This window comes from Merops nubicus, unplaced genomic scaffold (assembly GCF_000691845.1).
Source record: "Merops nubicus isolate BGI_N331 unplaced genomic scaffold, ASM69184v1 scaffold18271, whole genome shotgun sequence".
Lineage (NCBI taxonomy): Eukaryota > Metazoa > Chordata > Aves > Coraciiformes > Meropidae > Merops > Merops nubicus.
Genome location: NW_008590456.1, coordinates 20,876 through 46,232, shown reverse-complemented (window position 1 = coordinate 46,232; position 25,357 = coordinate 20,876). Strand labels below are relative to the sequence as shown.

Sequence of the window (25,357 nt, the reverse complement as noted above, 5' to 3'; positions counted from 1 at the left end):
CCAAGAGGCAATTCTCCATTGGAAGATTGCTACTTGAACCACCAGTAAGACAACCTTTATTCCAGGAACTACTCCAGAAAGAAACTGCTTCTCAGCATGGAAAACAGATCAACATCTGGCCCCCAGTCTCCTCTGTGCAGCCTCTAAGGTGTAACTCATGATCCTCCCTCTACAACTTCACGTTCTTCAGCCTGTCTTGGTTCAAGCTCATAAAAGCCACATTTGTGTGTAGATCAGGGATTTCCCCTACATTATAAGCCAGCAATAGTATCTCTTTTCAGCGTCACCTCTAATTGGCATGTAAAATTCAAACAGAATTCACCAGTGACAGGCAGTTTGTTAGATAGCAGCCATGTTACTCAAAGCAAAGAATTCTGGATACAGTAGATTTTAAAACTCAAGTATAAACACATTTTCTTACTTGAATACAGATATTCCCAAATAGCTAAGAGACACCTTGACAGAGAATTGTCCCTGTATTTGATTCTGAACCCAGCACCAGATTCAGTAAGCTCTAGGTACCAATTCTCTTGATTCCATTTACTTCTATTTGCTAAAAAAAGTATTTCAAATTCTAGCAGAAAAAAAAAAAAATGAAGGAAAAATATGTTAAGGTCTAAAGAAAGCAAGAAAAAGTTAGAAAGTACAAATATTTCTTGGCATAACATCACTGTACTCCACTTGAATTTGATGGGCAAAGAGTGTGGGAGAAAGTGAAGTCAGAGGAAAACTGGAAAGATGCAAAATTATACTCATTCAATTTTTACAGTTGGAAACTACAAAGCACAGCAACCACAGCCTCTGTTCCATCAAAATGTGTCTTGAACCAAATTTATAGAGTGTTCAAATAAAATGACGTGTGAATTCCACAGGACAAGCAAATGGTCTTCACAGGATCCAGGGCCTGAACAAAATTAAGCTGGTGTAAAGTCTCCCATCAATTAAGATGTAAACTAAATCAGAAGTTAACTGAGGTTCTATATTTACACTAAATTTCTTTATACTTTATGAAAATAAAAATACTAATCTAGTATCTTCACAGAAAATACTCAAGTTTGATTCTTTATATGCTTCATAATTTACATGGTTTTAAATAGTCATATTTTGCTTTTCAGAATATTCTGTAGTCAAGTCCTAGATTTCTAACTGAGAGGTTATGGGAGGAAAGAAGTTTTCCTTTTTTGTTTTTTTTTTTGTGATCACAAGACATCTCTTCTTGGTAGTGAAAAATGAGCACAGCCAGCAAAACTACAATGGAACTTGTTTTAATCCAGAGCCAGGAGGAACTGGATTCCAGTCATCAAAATGTATCACATGTGTTTACAGGCATGAAATATGACCATGAAAGGCTGGAGGTAGCTCTTTACAGACTCTGTTATGCTGAAGCTTCAAAAATCGCAGCTTTTTAAAAAGTGCATATACAGCAGTTTTACCATAATTCAGGTGCTGTCATTCCTGCAGCAAATGTCCTTCCTTTCCTTTCACCATTTTTTCCACAGACAGTACACTTACTTTACACCAGAAATCTGCATGTCTTTAGTCATATTATTACATAAACCAGATAAAAACCTATTTATGCATCTTAAAAAAAAAAATTCACTCATCTACAATTCCCATTAAAAAATGCAAATTTTTTGCCCTCTTTTTAAAGGGCATGTCTACTTTTCCTTAGCTCCAGAATCAGAAAGACTGCACCTGGGGTGTCACAGCATGGTGACAACCCAAGCCTGGATAAAAAGCATCACTGAAGTTCAAGTACAGTGCTTCCAGACCCAGCCCAGGCTCTTTAGCTTCTGCACTGACATTTGGTTGGATCTCTGCCACATATTCCACTTTACGACACAGAACAGAAATTCTCTTGCAATTTTCAGAAATTCTCTTGCAGTTTTTTTCTTAATCATCATTAGAGGCAATTTTATATGAATTATAGTAACCATTTCTCAGCTCCCTCCCCTTCAAGTTTAACTGAGCCCACTAAGGGTGTTGACACAGGCACCTAATTTTCAAATTACATTTGATAACACACAGAACTGGCCTGAATGCTTAAAACAGGGAAGGGAGCAGGAAGCAAAGCTAAGCAGGAAGACATCTCTTAGTAGGAGGTAACTCATGCAAAATAAAAGAAGGTAGCCCGGTGATATCACCTCCTATTTCCATGACACTCCATCTTCATCATGTCATTGTAACAAGAAGTTAACGGAGTTGTTGAAACAGGTCACAGCTGAGACACACTCAAAGGGCTGTGAACACCAAGCCATGGGGTTAAGCACTCCTGGGGCAAGGAGACAAGAGCTGGTTGTCACTACCTGGGTACACAAGGCAGAGTGTGACCAGAATCTGTGTTTATACAGAGAGCTGCTCTGTCGTGGTACCCATCATCTCTCCCTTGCTGTCTCACAGAGAGTTGTTCCTTTCAAATGATGCAACTGGTTCCAGTGCCTTACCATTTGCCATGCCAAGCAGTGCCAGCTGCTCTGCCACCAGTTTAGTGAAGAAGGGAAGGATTTTAATTGACACTTGGCTAGTTGCTATGGATGGTAACCAAGTGACAGCTCGGTGAAGTAGAAACCTGAATGAATGAAGTAGCTGTGACGAAGAGACTGGGTGGGGGGAGCAGGCAGGAGATGTTGGCACCCCATGAGTGCTAGTCCAGCAAGGAATGAAGCCCTCAGAACCGGTGAGGTATCTTTAGAAGGGTATTTCTTCTCCTGGCACAGAATTTATTCTTATCTTTCTGGTTTTCTGATATTTACAGTCAGAAATGTTCCCTCTGGATCCAGGCCGTGTTGAAGTTGGCTTTCAGTAGTCAATTCAGAAATTCAACATTTGATGCATCCGGTTAGTTCTGCTTTCCTCAATCTTGTTCCCCAAAGAAATTGAATTTAAATAATAGCAAATAAGAGTGCTTTGTGTAAACAGCCAAACCTGACAGATGTCCAGTTACAGGTTTCATTCTGACAGATTTTCATGATGTTTTCAGACTCTGGACCAGATATAAGCAGCAGCACTGACTCACCAATACCTCTCTGTTCAGGCTCATAAATGCAGTTCTCAGTAGATCAATTACTTGCACTCAAGTATTTAGATTTTTTTGATTGTGATTAATGCAGTGTTTTGTTCCTTTCGGGAAATTGGAAATTGTGCATACACTTCACCTGTCACTAACCTTTCACAATTGATTTTTTCTGCTCTTGAAGTGTTTCACAGGTAGAGGTTATATTAAATTAGAGCAAGATCTTTGTAGCCTGTTCACAAATACAATTTTAGAGCTTTATAGGTTAGTCCCTGAAAGGCAAGCCACAAAACTAAATCACATTATCACTCCTTGGAACAAACTGCCCCACGCAATTAGAAACAACACAAAAAAGGACAGATATTGAAGTTGTCCCCTCTTAAATCCAGCCAATGAACTTTGACAAACTTTCTACATGGGAGTGAGGAGAGCATCTCTCAGTTCATTTATGCTGAACTCTCAATCAAGGCTGCTGCACTTCCTTCTGCACCTGCTGAAGTTTTAGACCAGGCAAGATATAAAGCTCTAAAACACTCTGTCTAAAAGAAGAGCAGAGAAAGATGTTTGGGCTGCACAGTTGCAGCTACAATTCACTATAAGCAGCTCATGATAAAACAGTCACCGCTCCCCACCTGCTTTTTCTCCCCCTTTTCTTCTCTTCCAGACAACTTCACTTTCCTGATGGAAGCACATTTCATTATTCTTGCCTTCAGGGCTGATGTTCCACCCTTCCATCGTCTCTGCTACCCAGAACTGCTCACTAAATGGTGGTGTTTTAAGGAAGCTGGATAATGTAAAGAGTTCAGGCATGGCACTATGCATCCAAGAGAGCTCTAGCCCAGGACAAAATGCAGCTTCAGTCTTGGTTTTGCTCAGTCTCAGCCAAGCAGATGGACACACAGGTTATTCTGAGGTACATCTACCCTATGCATCCCCATCTCCACACAGAACTGGAAAGCAGAGGAGATACAACCCTGCAGATGAGACTTAACCACAAGACTTTCAGCAATTGCCTTCCACTTAAATCACAGACTTTTAAAATTATAAAATAATATAGTCCTCGGTGCAAAATATTTAACAGTGAAGAAACCCCACAGCTGTTACACAAGAGGATTCACAACTAGCAAAGGCTCGTGAAAAACTAACACAATCAGATTTAGAAGGAATAGTTGGGATCAATTCATTAATTTAAAGTCTGTTGGAAAAGCTCTTCCATGTGTCATAATTAGGATATATTTTCTTGATATTAAAATATATGAAATGCTATCATATTTAATAAATGTTTCCAGACAAAAATCATATCAACAATTCATCCAACAGCTGCAGTAGCAAGAAGTGATAATCCAACAGCAAGGCAATCTCCAAACCATTCCATTACAATCACAACTTTTGGAGACTGGCACCTCTTCAACTGGATATGAAAATCTAACGGTGCTTACTGAGGGGCAATGAAAAGGCAACATAGTTCAACATATTTTTGCTGTGTCCTCTCAAAAGAGAAGCTCTCCCTAACAAAACAAAGAGGTAAAGGCTTTTTGGAGTCTAAAGCCACTTTGAAGTTGGTCACAGTTCACCATCAATATGCAGTAGGCACCCACAAGGACATTGGAAAGTTAAATTGAGGTTGTTAAGTGCAAAGACCGTGCTCTCCCGTGCACCATGAGGTTCCACGCCTGCTAAATAGCGACACAAAAAATCACATAGCACGTTCTGCAGACTCTTAAAAAACATTCTTAAATTGCTGTGCATTAGTGGCTCTCCTATATAAGCAGCATGTAGATTTTGAGACTCTTTTCAGTGGTACAGATGGAGTTTGGATTGGAAGAGCGAGAAGCAATCTGCGTCCCGAATTTCTTTTTGATAGGTGTGGGAGAAAAATGTACTGATCAAACACAACCAGTTTCTTAGGCAATTTAGGAAACCTTGTACATGAAGGTATGTTTATTTATTCAATAAATGCAAGAACATATCTAGAACTCAGTTCCCTGTGGAAATCAATTATTTTGCAATACCTTAGCAAAATGGGACGATTTGGCTATATAAACTAAAAGAGAAATGCTGAATAACCATAAATTCTGTGTTTTACTTTTGCCAAAGGCAAAATATCATCCCACATTTTGTAGTTGTGCTGATTTGGCTTTCAACTTTGAGGCTACACTACGATAAAATAAATCTAGAGGATGCTTCTTAGTTTATCTCATTATAAAATAAAGCCAAACGTTTGATTAATATATCCATAATTCCATATCAATATATAGAAATATGTTAAATAATAATTTATTAATATAAAATTATAAAAATAATTTTCTTTATTATAGAATTTCTATAGATTTCATATATTGATATATAACTATATTAATAATATTCATTAATATCACTAATTCACTCTCATTTTCTAACAGCGCTGCTGAATACATATAAAATGGATGACATGAAACACGACCTCAGAAGATACATATGTTTGCTTTATGGAGAGACATATTTACACTCACACTCTAAAACTTTCTTAAAATGTAATCAGTTTTGAACCTCAGATGTAATATATCTAATTGCCAATATGTCAGAAGCAAATCTCTATTTTGAGAAGTTTATCGACGTTTAATATTTGGTAATATAATAGGCTAATAATGCTTTTGTTGAAATTATAGCAGAACTGAAAGGTTTTATTTGACAAAACTGATAAAATTAATTTTATCATTAATTTTATCAATTTGAAGATTCATTTCAGGCATAAGGTTTTTAAGTTTCAGGAAAACTCACTGAAATAAGATCAATAAGATATACATAGAATAAAGAAATGCAGCAAAAAATTAGCTTCTTTTCTTTAAATACTGATCAGTAAAGATTTATATTAAGTGCAGAAATAATCCACATTCTCTACCAGGACAATAAAATACTGGTAATTTTCCTAAATTACTTCAGAATAATGTTATGGAAGAACATAAGTAAAAAGTCATACTCAGCATTTTCATACACGCTTCTTTCCTGGTCAGAAAATAATTCTTAAGAATTTTCATTCTATCATGGAATACAAGCTTAATATTATGCATTTTGAAAGGAAACTGCTTTGTATATCACTATCTGATGTCCAGTAGATGGCAAAATATCAGCAGCCATCACCTTTAATCTTCTTGAAATTGCTTAATTTAAATACCAAAGTATTTTTTTTCTTTTCCTTCCTAGTCTTCACTTTCTATTTCATTTGATAGCAGGCTTAGCTTTACCTTTTGGATGTTTTCTTTATGTTATCTGCTTGAAAGACAATTTCATCTTCATCAGTTCTTGATACAACAAAGCACAATAATGTTACTATCCTTTAAATAGTCCTTCAAAGACAGTTTCTTCACCACTGAAATTTTTTTCTCCACAAGCATGCTGCTGCTACTGTTCCCAAATTTGCCAGCACATGTTAGCATACTGTGTACAAAAATCTCTTAGCAACAATATCTTAGTGTCTAACATTTCCCTTCTTCCAACTATGATTCATGGAGCCATCTGTAGTCAGATATTGACATGCAGTATCTTAAAATAGACACCTTACATTTGCTCAACAACTAGTTTTAGCATCTGAAAATATAAATTATGGGAAAGGGCCAATATTTCTTTGAGGCTCTTCAGCATTCCCTTGATCATTTTAGCACTGTTTAAGCAATGCCTTGCCACCACCACTTCACCTTAGTGTTAAGGTCACAGCACTGATGCTTTCCAGAGCACAGCAGGAGGCAGCTTCACCGTGCTGGGTCAGTCCCTTATGTAAGCCCTGCAAGCAATCTCGGTGGCTTTCCTGGTGAGGACCACCTCCTGCTGGTACCCAGGCTCTTTTTAAATAGTAATCAAAGATTAGATTTTTACACTTCAAGTTCAGCTACATGTAGCACTAAGATCTAAGCATTTCTCACACCCCTGGAGCCTAAGCCTCATGGAAAGTACCCTACAACGGGCAGGACAAAGTCAACACTTCATCTGGGCAATGATTAAAAGACTTCTTCAACAGCAGCTGCTGTAGGGAATGCAACAAGGCCCCATACTCTGGGGTAATGAAAAAAAAAAAATGACAACTGTAGCCTCCCAAGCACTGTTTTTGCCTCTCCTAACTCTTAAGAAGTCTTCATCCAGAGGAGAAAGCACCTCGTTTTCAGCTACAGTAAATTATCTATTAGCAGTTATACGTTTTGCATAAGGCAAGTTGTTTGTTGCAATGCAGTGTGTAATTTGGTACAACTTAAAAGAATAGCACAGTTCTAAAATCAGGAAGTGTTCATTAAAAACAATCATGGTCAGTAGAGTACATTATATAGAAAGATTCAGCAGCATGGCTTTGAAACAGTCTTAAGCACGAGGAACACACTTCCACCCCAGTGAAATCAAACCCAATTTTGCCAACAGGATTTTACCCTAAATATTGTTTAGCAATTAATATTTAAAAAATAAACAAACACACAACAATGTGCATCCAAATGCACAATATGTGTTTAGCTGAGTATTATTAAAAAAATAGCCTGGAAGTATAACAGTGCTGGCACATTTTCATCACTAAAATGCTGGTTTTGCTTGCAAGAGATTTTACAGCCCCTATGGGTCTCCTGAAATACACTCAGTAGCCATGAAACAGTGCCAGAGCTGACTAGCTTGGTGAATTCAAGTCAAAAGGAAGAGAAGGCTGTCACACTGCATGACCTCCTTTTAGTCTCTATGTCCTGCAGTGCAGTCTTAGCAGGACTCTAGACTGGACCGACACTCAAAATGCCTATAGGCAACCTCGTTCCTTTTCCAGTAACCTTATTATGATTTAAAAAGTAGAACCTGTATTTTATTTTATACATTTGATGCACACAGACAACCCTGTTCTTAAAACTTAACTCCTCTTATTCATGAATAAGCCATGACTGAATACCTCCAGATTAACCTCAGTCTGCATGGACACTGAGATAAAAGGTCTAAGCCCTTTCCTCACAACATGTGAGCAAATCACTTCTAAGTCATCTCACTCTCTTGGCTTTGAAATGCAAACTTAACTCCTGTGACAAAAGGATATGTTGTTATGCAAGAACCAGCTGGCCAGAAGGTGTTGAGCTGAATACTCCGGCAAGTTGATTAAAGTTGCCACGGAACATGTCAGAAAGCAGAAAAGGACCAAGCTGGCAAACTCATCCCAGGCACAACCTCACTGCTCCACAGCATTCTTTTATTTCCTTTTGCCTCTTTAGATGAGAAATAACTAAGATTTTTAGGTTACCCTACTTTGTACAGATTGTATTAAGCCTTCTCTGTTGACACTGCATGTATTTGGAAATTTGACGTTTATTATTTATTTTTAAAGTAGAGAAAAAAAAAAACATATCTTCTTCCTGCTTCCCTGCTAAAATGCCACCTAGCAAATCATTCTCAATTAAGATGCATTTTTCTACACTTGCATTTTAATAATTAATATGGAAAAGAAAAAGCTAACAGTGTGATACACACATTTACAATTACAGACTCATTCCACGGGAAAATTGAGTTCAAGCTGGAAAGAGCCATCAAAAGCCAGTTATTACATAATCCCTATTACTGCCACATGGGTGAGCAGCAATTTCAAAGGAGTATTTACTAAAAGCAGATAAAGCCAGGTTGCAGCATCAGATGAATCAGATAAGACACAGTCAGTAATAAAATTGACTTAATTTTCTTCCTCCCTCCCAATAATATGCTAAATCAAAAAGCCATGAAATGCAATCTTCTTCAGCTCAACTTTTTTAGAACAACACTGACAAAGTGTCCTAGTTGCTAGACTCTGCTTTCTTTGAAATTACAGTAAATGTCTAGTTATAGAGAAAATCCAGCTCAAGTGTGCACAAGTCTGTGGTCCTCTAGGGTAGAAACTTTCACCTCTGAGGGCAGTCCTACCTTGTGGAAAAGCCAAACTCTGTTACATTGGCAGCTTCTTCCCCAAACACTTTCAGTAAAATGTCTTCCTACTCACTGCAGGCAGTAGATGCTGCCCACTGTTTCACAGGCAAAACTGTTTGTGGTGTTCAGTTCTGCAGACACTTAATACGGTGTCGCTTAAACTGCTGACTTGAGTGGCTGAGAAAGCTTTGTGAAAGCCCTTAGGATAAAATAATAAAATAAATTACCATGATTATTTTATCTGCTAGATGTAGTGGATTCATTCCAAACACTGTGGGTTAACTAGAACAAAACCTTTGGAAACAGGAGTCTAGAGAAAGTCAATGCCAACAACACACTCTAATGAAGAGGGACATGGGATGGCAGCATATGCCAACCTTTTGTCACGAAAGCTTTCTCCAAATGGCAACTCAAGAAGATGCTAAGTTTGTCCTGCAGGCATAGATCCTCCAGTTTTATAAGTAATAAGAACTCACTCTAGCTATTGCCAGAAAATTAACACTGAATAGCCTGTGTGGTCATGCAAAAGCAAGAGGTGATGCCACCACGTCACCCGACCATCGTAACTATGATCATTACTCCACACTTGGTGGCCTGAAGTGCCCACGAGTCACATTCACAGGTTGTTCTCAGCACTGTGTGGACACAAGGTAAAAATTCCCTGGTTGCCCAGAAATGCAAGTGTAAGTTCATAAAATGCTTTGGCTTGGGATAGACCTTTCAAGGTCATCCTGTCCAACCCCCCTGCAGGGGGCAGGGACATCCCCAGCTAGAGCAGGGTGCTCAGAGCCCCATCCACCCAACCTCCCCTGGAATAGTGCCAGGGATGGGGCAGCGACCACCTCTCTGGGCAACCTGGGCCAGTGTTCAGCCATCCCCAGAAAAAAATAAATGTCTTCCTTACATCTAATCTGAAGTTGGGACAATCCTTTTGGATACAAGCAGACAGAGGAATACTGGGACCAGCAGGACACTGTTGGGCATTCTGGTCATCATGGCAGAAGCAGCCTCGGCACAAAAGGTGGATTTCAGTTTCTGCAGTATTTCTGATTCATTAATCCTGAGTAATTCAACCAGTGCCACTAAAGCTATTATATACACAGGAGTGTACAAAATGTAATAGGGTATTACATGCATTTTATAGAGAAGCTGAATAGTCTTGATATCTCAAAATAATGTGGTGTAACAGTAAGAAAAAATTAAATGGAGCAGATTACTGCAAGCATGCTTATCTATGGTTTGTGAAGCAAATTCCCCATAAGGTTTAACCTTCTTATACACCCATACAGGTACAGGAAACAAGAATTCATAAAAGAATAACATCTCTCAGCTCTCCCGCAGTTAAATCTGGAGCAGAGACTGATATAATAAACTTCTCTGCAAGAACACTTGCAGAAAATAAATACAGGGTATCTATCACTTTCTGGATGTTTATCTGACACCTATCATTTCCATTTCAATACCTGCAAAACCCTGGGAACAATGCAATACAAATCAACAGACATTTTATACTAATCTTGTTCATACACCTCCCATCTTAGGACTAATGACTTTCTTTGACGTCTTAGACACAACACTTACCCATCGCAAATTTGCTCTAAACCAATAAAAACACATTTCTTCTGACAAACACAATGAAGTATTTCTCATTACAAGATTTACTGTGCTGTTGATGGTTGCAGAAAAAACCACACACAGTTGTCAGAGCTGACCTTTTTGCAAGGCTAAGACATGCTACGTATGACTGCTCAGCTATGATCAGGCTATTTGAGAACTTACTTACCCTTGCTGCCTTCTTTTCCAGGATATAGCACAAATAAAATCACAGGAGTAAACCTTCAACCTTCTTATCGAATCCCTATAATTAAGTAATGATTATACAAATCTCCATTGCCTCTTTCATTCACCCATGACAGCTAATTGTGTCTGAATCACACACAAGCCTTTCACTTTGAGGCAAGAACTGGTAATGAACCTTACAATTTACTCTGCTTCATTTGTTTCCTTTTATAACCTAGTTTTGGTTGCTTCTGAGATTTTGGAAGTTTACCCATTTGGTGGAAAAATAAGCAGATTGGCTCCTAGCTACGTCAGGGACACGAATTTCCCAGGGAGATCCTGCAGCAATGTGAGAACACCTGAGGCACCTCAGCTGGACACCCCTGTCTGAGCAGGGAGGGGAAGAAAAAAGGGTCTCAGATCATTTACACAAAGCACAATACAAAAGATGGTCTCCTGGACACTCCTCTAGAAGTTTACAGCCACAAAACTGTGCAGCAGCAACATTTTTTTCTTAAAAAAAAAAAAGACATTGTGCAGTATTTTTAGCATCTCTCACTGTGGCAATATTTTTCCTTTCTCAATAAATTAGATCATCTGATTATCTTTTCTTTGTGGTTTACTGTAATAATTCCATTTGTCTCCTTTTTTGAAAAAGGACAAAGGTCAGGAGGGATCAGCCAGCACTATGCCAAACATCACTGGGTGGGTAGATGGAGTTTAACCCATTCTGTAGCCATACATATTCTTCCACTCCAATGTCTCTTTCTTCTCCTCCAGCCCTTATCAAGCCAAGTGAGAGTATTAATGAAAGCCTCTCAGGGTGAGCTCTGACTTTTCAAAAGTAGCTGCAATTATCTTCAGAAGTAGCTGAGGGAGAAGCAACTTTGCTGTCTCATGTTTTCAGCATGAGTATTACCCTTGACTTTGTTACCTCGTGGTCACCAGCTGTATAAGGAACCAAATATTGACCTTTGGTCATTATACTTCATGTGGCAGTAAGGAAAAATATCTGCCTAACTGTCTGTCAAGATTCCAAAACTGACAATAGCAGATCTGCTGACACTTGAGGTCACCTCCAACTTGCCATCAAGCATTTTCCTATGGAAATGTTACTTGGAACAGAAATATTTTCATTTGCCAGCATTTCCCCTAACAGATACCAGAGTAGCACCACAGAGGCAGAAATATGCCCAAGGCAATGTGTAAAACTCCCAAAATGCCTATTCCTCAAATGAGAACATGTGTTCCTCTGTATAAATAGCATTTCAAGGTAAGTGATGAGAAAACATATCATAACTAATCATTGTTTGTATCTGGATATATCACCATGAGACTCACTCCTCTTTATTTTTTTTAATTTTGAGCATGTCTTTTTAAGAAATTCTGTTGAATATGCCTATATATATATATTCATAGTCACACACTTTTTCATTTTTAAAGGAAAAAGTCATAGTTTATTCTGGTATGGCCACTTGTGTAGATTTAAAGATGCTAAAGACTTACCTCTGTGTCCAAATCTTTAAACATCATTCTGCAGAATTCTTTTATTACATTTATTCAAGTACTTTGGAGTTTTTTACATGATTAAAACCTTAAATCTTTTCCTATCAGTACCCAAATATGACAAATAATGACTAAGTGCAAGTTGGACTGTACACTCTTCCATGACAGATTGTTCTTTACCTGTTATTTCGGTACTGCAAAACACAATGTAACTGATCCACACAAGCAGTGACCTAACATTCAAAATAATAAAACAACCAAAGCAAGGATGAATAAATTCAATTATTTGACACCAATCAGGACAAAAGCTGGAAGTCTGACTAATGGTAGAATGCATCATGAGAAGAGAACTATATTTTTTGCCAATACCCAATGATGCATTCTTCACACCGGTGCTTCAGGAAATGAATTAGGATGAAAATACTTGGCAAAAACAAAGTCCTTGTGTAATTCATATGCTCCATTAACATAAAAGTTACTTATTTTAACATCAGGAGAGAAAACTTTACTGCATAAGTGTAAAGATGCCTTCTTGAGGCACCAGACAGAGATTTTCCATTTTAAAATTAGCTTTCTCAGACTTCTGCCCTTTCAAAAATAAGTCAGAGACAAAAAATACCTGAGAATAACTTTATGTCCTTTCCCTGAAAATTTCATCAAAAAATGGAAATTAAAACCAATAATAACCTAAATCAAAATAGGTTTTGGGAAGCCATGTCAGTGATATGCTGGAAAATGAACAAGACTGATTTTTTATAAGCTACTAGCAGGGGTGGAGCATTACATGCATCTTGTGACAGCCCCATCCTCCCCGGCCCCCCAGCTCAGTCCCCAAAGTCCAAGGCTTCCTCCCCAGCATCACCACCCAAGCAAGACTCCCTTTGTCTACAACCACTCTCAGTTTCCCCTCTAATCTGATTCTTCTTCTCTTCTAGCCTTGATAACTAAAAATCTCCACAAGACCCTCATCAACCTTGGTCTTGCTCCATTCACTCTACTCTTTTGGGCTCAGGCTCCCAGCCCCTCTTGTACCTTCTCCCCCATCTCCAAGCTCAAGGATTACTTACCCCTGCCCTGTTGTGTCTGTCTCTACTCCCCCCAGCCAGCTTAGCTTCCAAATATGCAGTCTAGTTTTGGAGCTCCTGTATGTGAGTCAGGCTGCAAACCAGTTTTACACTGCCACGTGATTAACGTGGAGATCATCGACAGCATGCAGGGCAAATAAAGCAAAGGCAACAAAACCAAACAAAACATCTCAACACAACAGGGGAGATGGGACAAGGAGAGGTGGGTCAAGAGGGCTTTTCAGTAGGAGCACAACAACACATGTTTTCCCTCACCCATACCCCAAAAGAGCTGAATCATTTTGTTTTTCCAAACAATGCTGCCTGAGATAGCAGGCGTGGAAATTTCACTTCCAATAATTCAAATCTGGCAAAAAAAAAAATATGAGCAATTAAAAATAGATGTACAGCCAACAGACTGAAAGGAACAATTCTACCTGCAGTGGACGTGGAGGATTGCTGCTCCTCCTGCCATCTGTGTAGCTTAAGCACATTAATAACCCATCCTGATGGGTCAATAAAAGGTACATCTGAGGGAGAAATCATTCTCAGGTACAACTCTGCCATTAAAAGGTGTCGCTAAATGTCATCTCAGAATAGTTCTTCTGTGTATTTGAACACATTTTAAAAACACCTAGTTATTATTAGTACTATTGGCTGTAAGATTGGGAGTGCTTCATAGCCCATATGCAAACATTAATTATTCATGTAGAGATTCTGCTCTTTAAAATAAAAAGGAAAAACATGATCAACAAGGTGCATGTTCATTTTAACTCACACGACAGAATTTCAACAGCTTGTAAACACTGCAAGACTGTGAGATTTCTGAGTTACTGGAATAATATTTGCCAGGTGGGTAATAAATTATTTTACATTAATCTAGAACCACATACGAGGTATGGAAAACTAAGGCAGGTATGGACATTGATTGGGGAGGGTTTACTAATAAAATAGAAACTCTAATGGCAAAAGAAAACCTAAAATCAGTGGAAACTTAAAACCAACCTATAGCTGGCACTTCCAGCTCTGCAATGCCAATATTTTTATTTCATCCTTTAGCACAGAATAATTAGTGTATAAGGTACTCACATCACACAGCCAAGACAGGATGGATAAGTCAGTGATTAATAAACAGAGCTGGCAAATACAGTGTAATGCTGTGGCACAGGTTTCACCTTCCCTCTAACTGCTGATCAGCCTTTATCTGAAATGCACAGGACACAAAAGCCTCACACTGAGGCTGAGAGGTCAGTGATGCAGGAATTGCCCTCATCTACCTGGAACATACACAGGGGAGACAGAGGGAGGATGAGGGGTAACGGCTTCAGGCTGGAAGAGGGCAGATTTAGATTAGGAATTTGGAAGAAGTTCTTCACTCTGACAGTGGTGAGACACTGGCACAGGTTGCCTGGAGAAGCTGTGGATGCTCCATCACTGGAACTGTTCAAGATGAGGTTGAAGGGGACTTTGCACAACCTGGTCTAGTGGGAGGTGTCCCTGCCCATGGCAGGGGGGTTGGAACTAGGTCATCTTTAAGGCCCCTTCCAACCCCAAACCTTTCCACGACTCACTCCACATCTATATAAGTGTTAACACTTATTAGTGGGGAGGAATCCACAAAAATAAAACCATATTACCCCATAACCTGTTCTTGCAGAGCATCAGCACATTCCATTGCAGTTGACAGCCACAGACAGACTTTCAGCTGTGGGTGACACCAACTCCACTCAACACTAACTTAACAGACCCCAGTAATCACTCAGGATGTAGCACATGCCTTCAAAGGTAGCTAATAAAAGCTTAGGTGCTTGCCTGGGAAATACAGACCAGATTTTTCATGGCCTCAAGACCCAGCAGTGTCCTTCCAGCACTAACACTGCTAGGCACCAAGAAGGCAGAAGGGACAGATCTCTGCCAGACCCCAGGCAAGATGTGTGCAGTGTGGGATACCCGAACGGAGCACAGCACAGAGTTCAGCCCAGGTTAGATTTCTAGTCCCATACCCCCATCCTTGTCTCAAGCACTGTGATTTGGCAAGAAGGGAACACATGCACATCTTTTCTGGTTTTTATTGGTAAAATTACACCACATTCATTGAATGCTACTGCTAGATGCAAACTCTGCTGCTCATTTTCATCCAAATAAATAAAGCTTTGGCAGGGCTTGAAAGCAACACACAAATTTCTCCGTGTCTGAGTACTTTTGTTTTACAGAATAGCACAGTTTTCATACCATCAGTTTTCTAAGCAGCAATTCAAAAGAAACATCCTTTTAGATTCCTGAGAAAAGAACATAATGGAGGTTACTCAAAGGAATAGATGCTGCAGCTAAAGCCACCCTCATTATGTACATATGAGATGCTTGGATGTTCCTTGCTGCTGATTACATGAGTAAACATTTTTAGTATGCAAAATGCTATTAACTCCAGGGGATTCTGCATAATTTTATAACAGCTCCACTTGTGGTGTTTGATCGACTGGGTCAGCAACAGACAGATGGCAAAGAATTAATTCTAATGCTGCTTTATTGCAGTGCTGGCGTCAGGTTTTTCTCTGCTCCCTCCATTTGGAAAGGGTAGAACTTTTCCTACGTGCCCTACACCTCAAAGACACCAGAGAGTAAAAAGATGGAAAGTGATTTCTTTTTTTTTAAGTATGTGGATCAAGAAAGGTTAAAACAAAGCCAAGCTAACTGTCAGCCTGTCTGTCCATGCTAGGGGAAGAGAGAGCAGTCAAAAGCCTAAGCAGAAGAAGGGTAACACATAGTAAATGCTAAGAAATAGGATTTTATTCCACAGGGACAGGAGACAGTTCACTGGACAGTAAGAGCACTTCTACAGCCATACCCTTCCCTTAACATTATTTCTTCTGTCTCCTGTGCTCACTTGATTTTATTTAGTTTTGTCTAGTGACACCCTTCACTTCTTGAAGCCCTACAAACACCAGCACTAGCTTCTACAAATATTTTCTTTTCTGCCTTTTTTCTCTGTATTTTTCTGTTCTAAGAGGAAAAACAAGAACATTGCAGCAGTCAGCAGAGAAGGGAAGACAAACGGAATCTGTTCTACTTGCCATGTACCCTCCCCACATAAAATCCTAAAACAAAAAGTTAATCTCAAACACATAAAGTAATAATCTAATCTTTCAAAAAGATGACACTGGAACTCATCTCTCCAATAATTAGAGTTTCCTCTTATTTTTTTTAATCACTATATAATTTTATAGTGCAGTGAAAAGTATTATCTAGTATTTATATGCTAAGCACAAATTCACTATTTAGAGAGCAAACTATCAGCAATTTGAAAATGGTCCCTAAAATTAAATTATTAATGCAGTGTTTCCCCAATTTTGGGAAAATTATCCCAAAAGTAAGCAGTGATCTGCCTGAGATTTGCAAGCAGAACTCTTACATTCTCGAGATACTCAACTTATGTCCAGAAAACCCTCAAAATATGGAGATAATTAAACTGATATGAAAGTTGAGTTTTTTTAAGAAGCCTGAAACCCAGGTGTTATCTGCATGAAACTTTGAGAAGCCAACACAGAGACCCATGTGGGCATAGCTGATATTCCAACTATTGCAAAGCTAATGAGGAAAGGCAGATATCCTTGAATTCTATGCCAGCATTACCCAAAGTGGGGTGAAGCTGTAATGGGAAAGACACAACAAGCAAGGGTAAATTGGGATCTTTTTTGGTTGAAATACTACTTGGTTTGGGGAAACAGCTACCTCACATCTCACAACAGGCCAGTTCCTTTCAGTGGTACTGTGCCATCATTCCTCCAGAAGCACTAGTTTCTGTAACTTCCCAAAAATTCATTCTGCTCCTTTTTCTTAAAAGATGACAGCATTCATCCCTATTTCTCACATGTCAGTTTGCATTATGAGTGTTTCTCTGAAACCCAGGCTAATTAAGACTGCTTCAGAAATAAGGACTTAAGGTTGTCAACCACACCTGACAACTCTTTGGACAAACAACCTCATGCTATTTGGATTTCTTAATTAAGCTTTCTGAAACTACTTCAATATAAGAAAACAGAGGAAAACATTTAGTCAGTTTTGACTAATCCAGAGAAAGACTTCAATTTATTTTTTTTTTGACTACACAGATGACACCTTCAACTTTTACCTCTGAGAGTGCATTAAAATCAATCCCATCTCTGAAACTTAGCCCAGCTCTTGGCTTGACATGCAAGGATGGAAGAGCAAAGCTTGGCTGCCCATTCACTCCTTGGATGTCTCTTACATGGGACTAGAGAGATCACAAAGCAAGGCACATTCAACCACAGGACATCAAGGATTTCATGTTTTACAATCAACTGCTCTTATAATTCCCAAACTGATTGCCAGTGTCACCAGAACAGCTAAAAGGGAGCCTGGTTTTCTCTCTTTCCTGATTATTCTTCATTTATTACATTACACAAAAGCCACAGTTTCCAAAATGATAGTTATCTTACTCAACAGCTGGTTTCAACCTTGAGCAGTGTAACTTCTCCTCAGAACTTCTCCACAAAACCAAGTTCACTGAGATTTTCTTGCAAATATTTCTGGGGGGCAGGAGGAATGGGTATTTCTGTCCTTACCTGAAATGGAGACTGGCTGTTGTAATTCTTCATCTCCTTGTTGGCTCCCCGGAAGAGCAGCACTCTTGCACAGCTCTCCTGGAAATGGCACAAGAGTAAGGTTGTAATAAAGGTCTTTAGTTACTAAATAGATATTGTGGCTATGAGATGTCTCGCTGTTTGATATATATTTTCTTCAATGAGGAGAAAACAAAATATCTGAGAAATTAAGTCATTAAAAGAGCACTTTAAATATGACAAGGATTTAGGTGCTTTGAAGTGTGTTAGAGTAGAAACAATCTGCAAATGTAAAAAAACAAAAGTTGAAGAATGAGGAGTAAATATCTTACTGGATTTTTAAGAAACTGTACTGTGGAAATTACACACCTGACAGAGCAGATTGTGCAGAAAAGATGCCAGTTCAAAGTGAAATTTGATGGGTTTCAGGGTGACTTTTCCAAGCATTCCCTTTTGACTGACTCCCAAATGATTCCAGGTTTGCACAGCATTTTATATTCCCACAGTAACAACTATTCCACTACTCTAGCAGGTACTGCTTAGTAAACACACTGGAAATGCTAGTAGAGCCCTTCAGCATTAAAATGCCCAATTTGGATCAAGAACTTGAGGATTTAAATAATGAGATTAAGAAAGGCACTGTATTTATTTGTTATATATTCATTTTGTTATCAGAACAAATAAATCAACACTACAAACCCAGAAAAATAACACATTTTAAAACTCTCTGCAAATTGAACTGTCTGCAATGTAAGAAAAAAACATACAGGATGACTTATTTCTTAAATGGTTTTGATACAAGAAGTTCTGACAAAAGCAGTCAGAGTTGTTCAACATAAGAACTTTCAAGAAAACTTCTGTGGATGAAGTACTGCATCTTTTTATTCATTTGTTCATCCTTTTAAAACAAACTGAAGCATTCTTATCTTCAGCCTCTCTCCCTTTTGTCTTCTCCCCATCCTTCTAGTATTAAGGTGAATAAACAGGGAGAATAAGCAAAAAAGCCACCACGAGAAATTATTTGGATTACTTTCTCTTTTCTAATTCAATGGAAATTCCACATTTTAGAGCCCTCTGTTTTTAAGGTGCTGCCTACAAATGGCATAATCCCTGTGTGCACATATTTTCACTCTAACAACCTAATAACTTCAGATATTGAGAGCTTAGTATTGTTCATTCATTACATCACACATAAACTGAATATGCAGTCGCTTTTTAGAGTACACAAGATTAAAAAGAATTTCACAGAGAAGCGTGGGCTTGTCAGCAGATTAGATTCAATTTGTTGTCTGAGAGCTAATTACCCAATTTAATACTACAACTGTTTTCACACAGAATCCAACCCACTGCCTGAAAGAAGAAACGTTTCACCCCAGCTTTGTTATTTGCAAACTACAGAGGCATAACATCTGTCTAGATTGCCTTGACGTGCTGGAAGGCCATGAAACAACTCTTAAAAACATCATTTGTACAGATCAGCACTTAGCTGGCACTCAGGAAAACAGCACTACCAACTTCAGAAAGCAGCTCAGGAAAATTCTCCAGGGAAGACTGGAAGGGAAAATCAAATGGGTAATGCCTCCATCTACAGGAATCAAGAGGTAAAGAAGAGAGCCACTCTCCTTCCCCTCCTCTCTATCCAGAGAAGTCCAACATTGCTTCTTCCACGTTAGCTAATAACTTTTCAACACTAAAAAAAGCTCAGCAGAGGTGGCACTTCACAGCACCCTGGGCAGAACTTTTCATTTTCACATACATTTGGTTAAGGCAAACAGGAGCATGGCAGAGTAGCCACAAGATGTTAAACTTCCCTTCACAAAGCCTGGCATAATGACTGTGAAAATATTGGCCAATTTGTAGATGTAATTTCAATTAGAGCCTCTAAGCCTTCTACAGAATAATTTTTTCCACTGAGGTCAGGAGGAAAACACATCTCTACATGAAAAATACTGTCATTCTGAAGAGTTACTCCAATTTCAACATCATACTGCATAACCTTTGCTAAAAGTGGATGATCCTCTAAACAGCTACAGCCATGAAAGCTCTGCAATAAAATGGTTTCAAAGAAAACCTGAGATTTTTAAGTTTATATGTGTATTATGGTCCAGGCTTCAAAATTCTTACTCAGGAAAAGGGAAGTAAATGAGATTAAAGTGAATATCTTTTTTTCAAGTGCTTATAGTTTCACTTTAAGCCCTTGATGTGAAGCCTAAATTCAAAAGTTTTGTTGAGATAAAGGTGAATTTAATTTCTCTGCAAAATTTTCTAGGCATTTTCACACGTGCTTGTATGCCTACAGTCACAGGAACCTCCAAGCTGAGCAAAGAAACCATTGCTAACCTTAAATGAGTTGCTCTGGGTACTTAACAGCCTCTTGAAGGTGGCTGGTAGCCAGTGAGCAAGCAGCAGCCCATAGAGGTACTGCTCCCACTGGTGTGCTGCACACTTCAGGTAACCAGAATCCAGGGGGAAGATTTGTATGGCTGGACTCTTTATGAAATGATGCCAATCACGGCACACACATCAAGTCACCAGTCTTGAAAAATGTCAAATTATCCCCAAAATTCTATTCCTTTTAAAAGTTAAGGGTATTTTAGGCCTAATTAAGGAATCTGTCTTGACAAGACTTATGAAAAGATGTAATTAATTAAGAAGCAGATGCTTTAACAGATGTTTCACTAGTTACAGTCACATCTGATGACTTGTGTTTTCCCAATGCAATGTAACATTATATGTGCTGTGTTTTAACATAGTTGTAAAACCCCTTCCCTCCCCAGCCCATCCATGCAAAGAAAGTATAAAGTGCTATCAAATGCAATGCTTTAATTATTTGTAAATTACTACTCAAGTTATACAGCAGATCCCAGATTCTCCACTGCTTATAATCTCTGCAGAGTCATTTCCACAGTATTTTCCAAGTATTTCTTATTCAAAATTAAATTCTAGCAAAACAGCAATAAATCCTGAATAGGAAACAAGTATTTATGAATAATAATAATTTAAAAAAAGCTGATAGAACAGGATTTTGGCTTATTTTCTAATTAATACATATACTCTTGCTATCTACAATGAGCAGTTATTTGTAATCAGTGAATAAAGCACTAATAAAATTGGTTTTAATTATGTTCTTTCTAGTTTCTAAGACCACTGTTTAAAATCTGTAACACTTCATTGCACAGAAAATAAATCAAATGAAAAAATAATGAGCTATGTTCATCTTCAGTGTAACTTGCCTCTATAGATCAATAATAATGGGAAGTTTGAAAGGCATTTACTGAAAGGAAGGAAACTGCATCTCAGGAAAACCTCACACCAAACCAGTAAACTTCTTCAACAGAAATCTCAACAAGAAAGATTTAGCATTTGTACCTCAATTGTGCCTTTTTTTTTCCTGGCTACTTGTCAGTCTTACAGCACTGGTTTCCAGTCTCCACAGGACTGGACTCCCTGGACCCACTTTCCTGGAAGCAAGACTCAATGAGCTCAAGTTACACCAGAGGAGGTTGAGGTTGGATGTTAGGAAGAGTTTCTTTACTGAGAGAGTAGTGAGGCATTGGACCAAGCTGCCCAGGGAGGTGGTGGAGTCACCATCCCTAGAGGCATTCAAAAAACATGTAGATGTGCCACTTGGGGACTTGGTTTAATGGTCACGGTAGTGTTGGGTGATGGCTGGATTTGATCATCTTAGAGTCTTTTCCAACCTTAATGATTCTAAGGCATCCCTACCCGCTTAGCCACCCAGTGAGGACCCCTCAGCTCCTGCCAGGGACCTGCCATCACCGAGGGAGGACAGGGTGACCGTGTGGCACTGGGTCTGCTCACCTGGTTGTAGAGGGCACAGATGTGGAGCGCGGTGTTCCCCGAGGCGTTCTGGGCGCACATGTCGGCCCCGTAGAAGAGGAGGTGCTCCAGGTGCTGGACGTGGCCGTAACGGCAAGCCTGCCAAGAGAGCCACTCTCAGTTTGGTCACTACACAACCTAGGCAAGGGTGCCAGGTGAAGCTCTGTAGCAGAGAAGATGCTATTTCACTCACCGTCTAACGCTTAGAATCACCCCTGGTGTGCACAAGAGGACCAACACCCAGCTGTGCCCTTCAGGGACACCAAGTCCTTGCAGAAGTTTAAGCAGCTAAGCTTATTTGAGGGACAGCAGTTTAAGGTACCAAGAAAACACAAAGCCTGACCTTTTTTTTTTCCACTAATATTCATAACTGTCAAACATGACAAGTAGACTGACAGGACACAAGGGTTTTTCCTGCTCCTACTCTTCGGAGTGTTGCCCACTAGATGGCACTGAAGATGATCAGATTTCCAAAACTTGCTTTTATGGAATGAAAAGTATTGGGGAAAATCCAGCCAAAATTCAAGTAATAATTTTCTTGATTCTGTGACGTCAAGTAGATACACACTACACAAAGGGCACTGATCCAGAAAGAGGGAAAATGTTCAAGAGTTACTTTATCAGTCACACAAAGTGTTAGACCCTGAATAATCAGAAATAAACCTCTATGAATGAGACCCAAGTGAAATTAGACACTTTCCTGATTAGCAAGTAAGCTTAGAAAAATCACAGTATTTCCATTCATCAGCCTCCTTTACCTGACTACCTTCTCCATAGTGCACCAACTGATCACCTCCTAATTTGTAAAGTTTTTAGAGAATCCCAGCACAGTGGGGGTTGGAAGGGACCTCTGGAGATCATTTTGTCCAGCTCCCCTGGCTCCACCAGGTCACCCACAGCAGGGTGCCCAGGATGGTGTCCAGACATGTTTGGGATCTCTCCAGAGCAGGAGACTCCACAGCCTCTCTGGGCAGCTGCTCCAGGCTCAGGCATTTTCAAGGCAATGAAGTTTTTCCTGACATTTAGGCAGAACCTCCTGGGTTCCAGTTTGTGCCTTTTGCCCCTTGTCCTGTTGCTGGGTACCAATGACAAGAGACTGTCCCCATCCTCTCACCCCCTGCCCTTTAGGTATTGATGAACACTGATAAGATCCCCGCTCAGCCTTCTCCAGGCTTTGTCAGGCCCTTCCTCATCAGAAAGATGTTCCAGTCCCTTCCTCATCTTCACAGCCCTCCATTGGACTCTCTCCAGTAGTTCCCTGTCTCTCTTGAACTGGGGAACCCAGAACTGGACACAGTACTCCAGAGGTGGCCTCACCAGGGCAGAGTAGAGGGGCAGGAGAACCTCCCTCAACCTGCTGGTAACAACCTTCTTAATACATCCCAGGATACCACTGGCCTTCTTGGCTACATTGCTGGCTCATGGTTACCCCATTGTCCACCAGCATTCCCAGGCCCTTCTCCACAGAGCTGCTTTCCAGCAGGTCAACCCCCAACCTGTACTGCTGCAGGGGGTTATTCCTCCCCAGGTGTAGGATCCCACACTTGCCCTTCTTGAACTTCACTAGGTTCCCCTCTGCCCAGCTTCCAGGATATAGAAGACAGTGTCCAAAGCCTTGCTGAAGTCTTTCCTACCTGATGAATTTCTTGCCATCCATTCTCATCTTTGCAACCAACAGTAGCATGTTCATGAAGCAACAGCTCACAGCAGTAGGGATCCCCTCCCACAACTGCTGTGTGGTACAGTGGGGTCAGGCCACAGCTGTCTTTGTAGTTCGGAGATGCTCCAAGCTCTAAAAGTGTCTGAAAGCAACCACAAACTGTGAAAAATATATTTTGAAGGGTCTTTAAACTATAAAGGGACATTTATCCCTGGAAATGTATTTACAAGGTTGATATTTGCCATAATGTATATTTTTTGCTCATTTCTTTATAAGCTGACAGGATGGGCTGTGGTACAAAGCCAAGCATGAATGACCTCAGAAGAATGAGGACCTAAAGAAATCTACAGGGATAGTGAGGAAAGGATGAGTGGCAATGACCAATTTCCATCCTCTCAGTGAATTCAGAAATCTCAGTTCTGGAAATGTCACACAGACTCTGCAACACAGTCACCTCCTCAGTTATGAAATGCTTTATCAAAAATGTCATGCAATTTGACTGTCTGTCAAGAGGAAATAAGGAAAAGCCAAAAGACTTAGTCTAAAATAGCAAGGTGATTTTAGAATACCTGTTAAAATACAAAAGAAAACAGAAAAGACTGTGTTAAGATATAATGTATATGCCATGCCACTGGCATTTGCTTTCAAAGAGATACGCAACAATAATGCTATTCCTGTTTCCTCAGACAGATCTTTCCCAATGTATCAATGAATAAGGTTAAATTTCACCACTTTTCCTTCCAAAAAAAAAAAAAATCCCTTTATTGAAAGTAAATCCTAAGGTTTGACAGCCACAAGCACTAGAACAAGCACATATTAAAGGATTCACTGAGGACAATACAGTAATTTAATGAAAACATTTTTCTTTATATTTTTTTTCTATAAAATAATGTATAATTTTCTACTGAAAGCATTTACCTTGAGGGTTACTTGGTTCTTGGCTCTGGCTGCTTTGTGCAGAGCTGTCATTCCATCTTTGGCTCTGAAGTCTAAATGTGCTCCTCCATTTTTTAGAGCTTTTATCACTTCTACTGTATTGTCGAGCTGAACTGCCAAAGTCAGGGGTGTTTCTAAAGAAAAAAAGTATAATGTAGCTGAAAAAAGATGAGCTAATTAATAAAATAAAGAGCATCTCCTTTAAAAATGTGAAGTTAAAAATGCTGCTTAAAGAAAATCATAAATTATCATTTTTTTCCTCTGGACAGCAAAATCACAGAGATTCCATTAGCCTAGATTTAGGATGGCAACAGAAGGAATGAGTGAGATTCAGCCTGTTAATCAGTTTAGGTTGAACAAACCCAAGGTACTACTTTGTGCTGCTCGTTTTACTGCTCTGACCTCCACTTTCTAGGTCATGGTAGTTTGGGTCCAGTCCTCGGTCCAACATCTTTGTGATTTTCTCCACTGAGAGATGGTGGACATGATCCATGAATTTTCTCAAATTAGCCTGAAACAAAGAGTGACAAATGAATCATCCCTCAATTTTAAAAATAAAATTGTGACTAAAAGTGGAATATTCTGTCCATTGATGTCAATATCCATTGATACCATTGAATAGTAGCTAATTCACATTCCTGGAAAACCTGACTATATACTGAGAGTATAAAACCTAAAACCTATGGTTTATAATAGTCACAAATCAAATTGTAAAGAGTTTGCTCTTTATAGTTTTAAGAAAAAAATGAGTGAAATATTCATTCAGTAAGAAATTTGGATAATGAATGGTGATCATTATCATTATTATGACCTGCAAACAAGTTGAAGGCATAGACCTGCATTTCTGCAGCATGCTGGAAGCACGTTGTATTTATGAAGTAAGTTTAATTTAAAATTACTAGTAGACATATGGAAGAGGCAAACATGGGAATTCTTCTATGAGAGAAATTCCCAGATCATAATTCACACATCCCTGTTGGTGCTGGCAGCACGTACTGTTTGTTATTCAGCAACTGGTCCAGGTGCTAATGAACTCCTACTTATTTCCAGTGTCTCAAACACGTCTTCTGCTGAGTAGACAATCACTAAC

General features: G+C 39.2%; 1 protein-coding gene across 1 annotated transcript in view; it reads right to left on the bottom strand.

The window, feature by feature from the left end:
• Nucleotides 1-25,357, bottom strand: part of LOC103782203 (SH3 and multiple ankyrin repeat domains protein 3-like) — a gene marked incomplete at its 3' end in the record, with an annotated part of 36,636 nt that overhangs the window by 2,637 nt on the left and 8,642 nt on the right. Inside the window, exons 4-8 of the mRNA XM_008949956.1 lie at nucleotides 24,670-24,778; nucleotides 24,250-24,401; nucleotides 23,306-23,473; nucleotides 21,654-21,770; nucleotides 17,835-17,912 (exon numbers count right to left, since the gene is read on the bottom strand). Coding sequence (XP_008948204.1) covers nucleotides 17,835-17,912; nucleotides 21,654-21,770; nucleotides 23,306-23,473; nucleotides 24,250-24,401; nucleotides 24,670-24,778 — 624 coding nt within the window. The remainder of the gene's footprint in view (nucleotides 1-17,834; nucleotides 17,913-21,653; nucleotides 21,771-23,305; nucleotides 23,474-24,249; nucleotides 24,402-24,669; nucleotides 24,779-25,357) is intronic.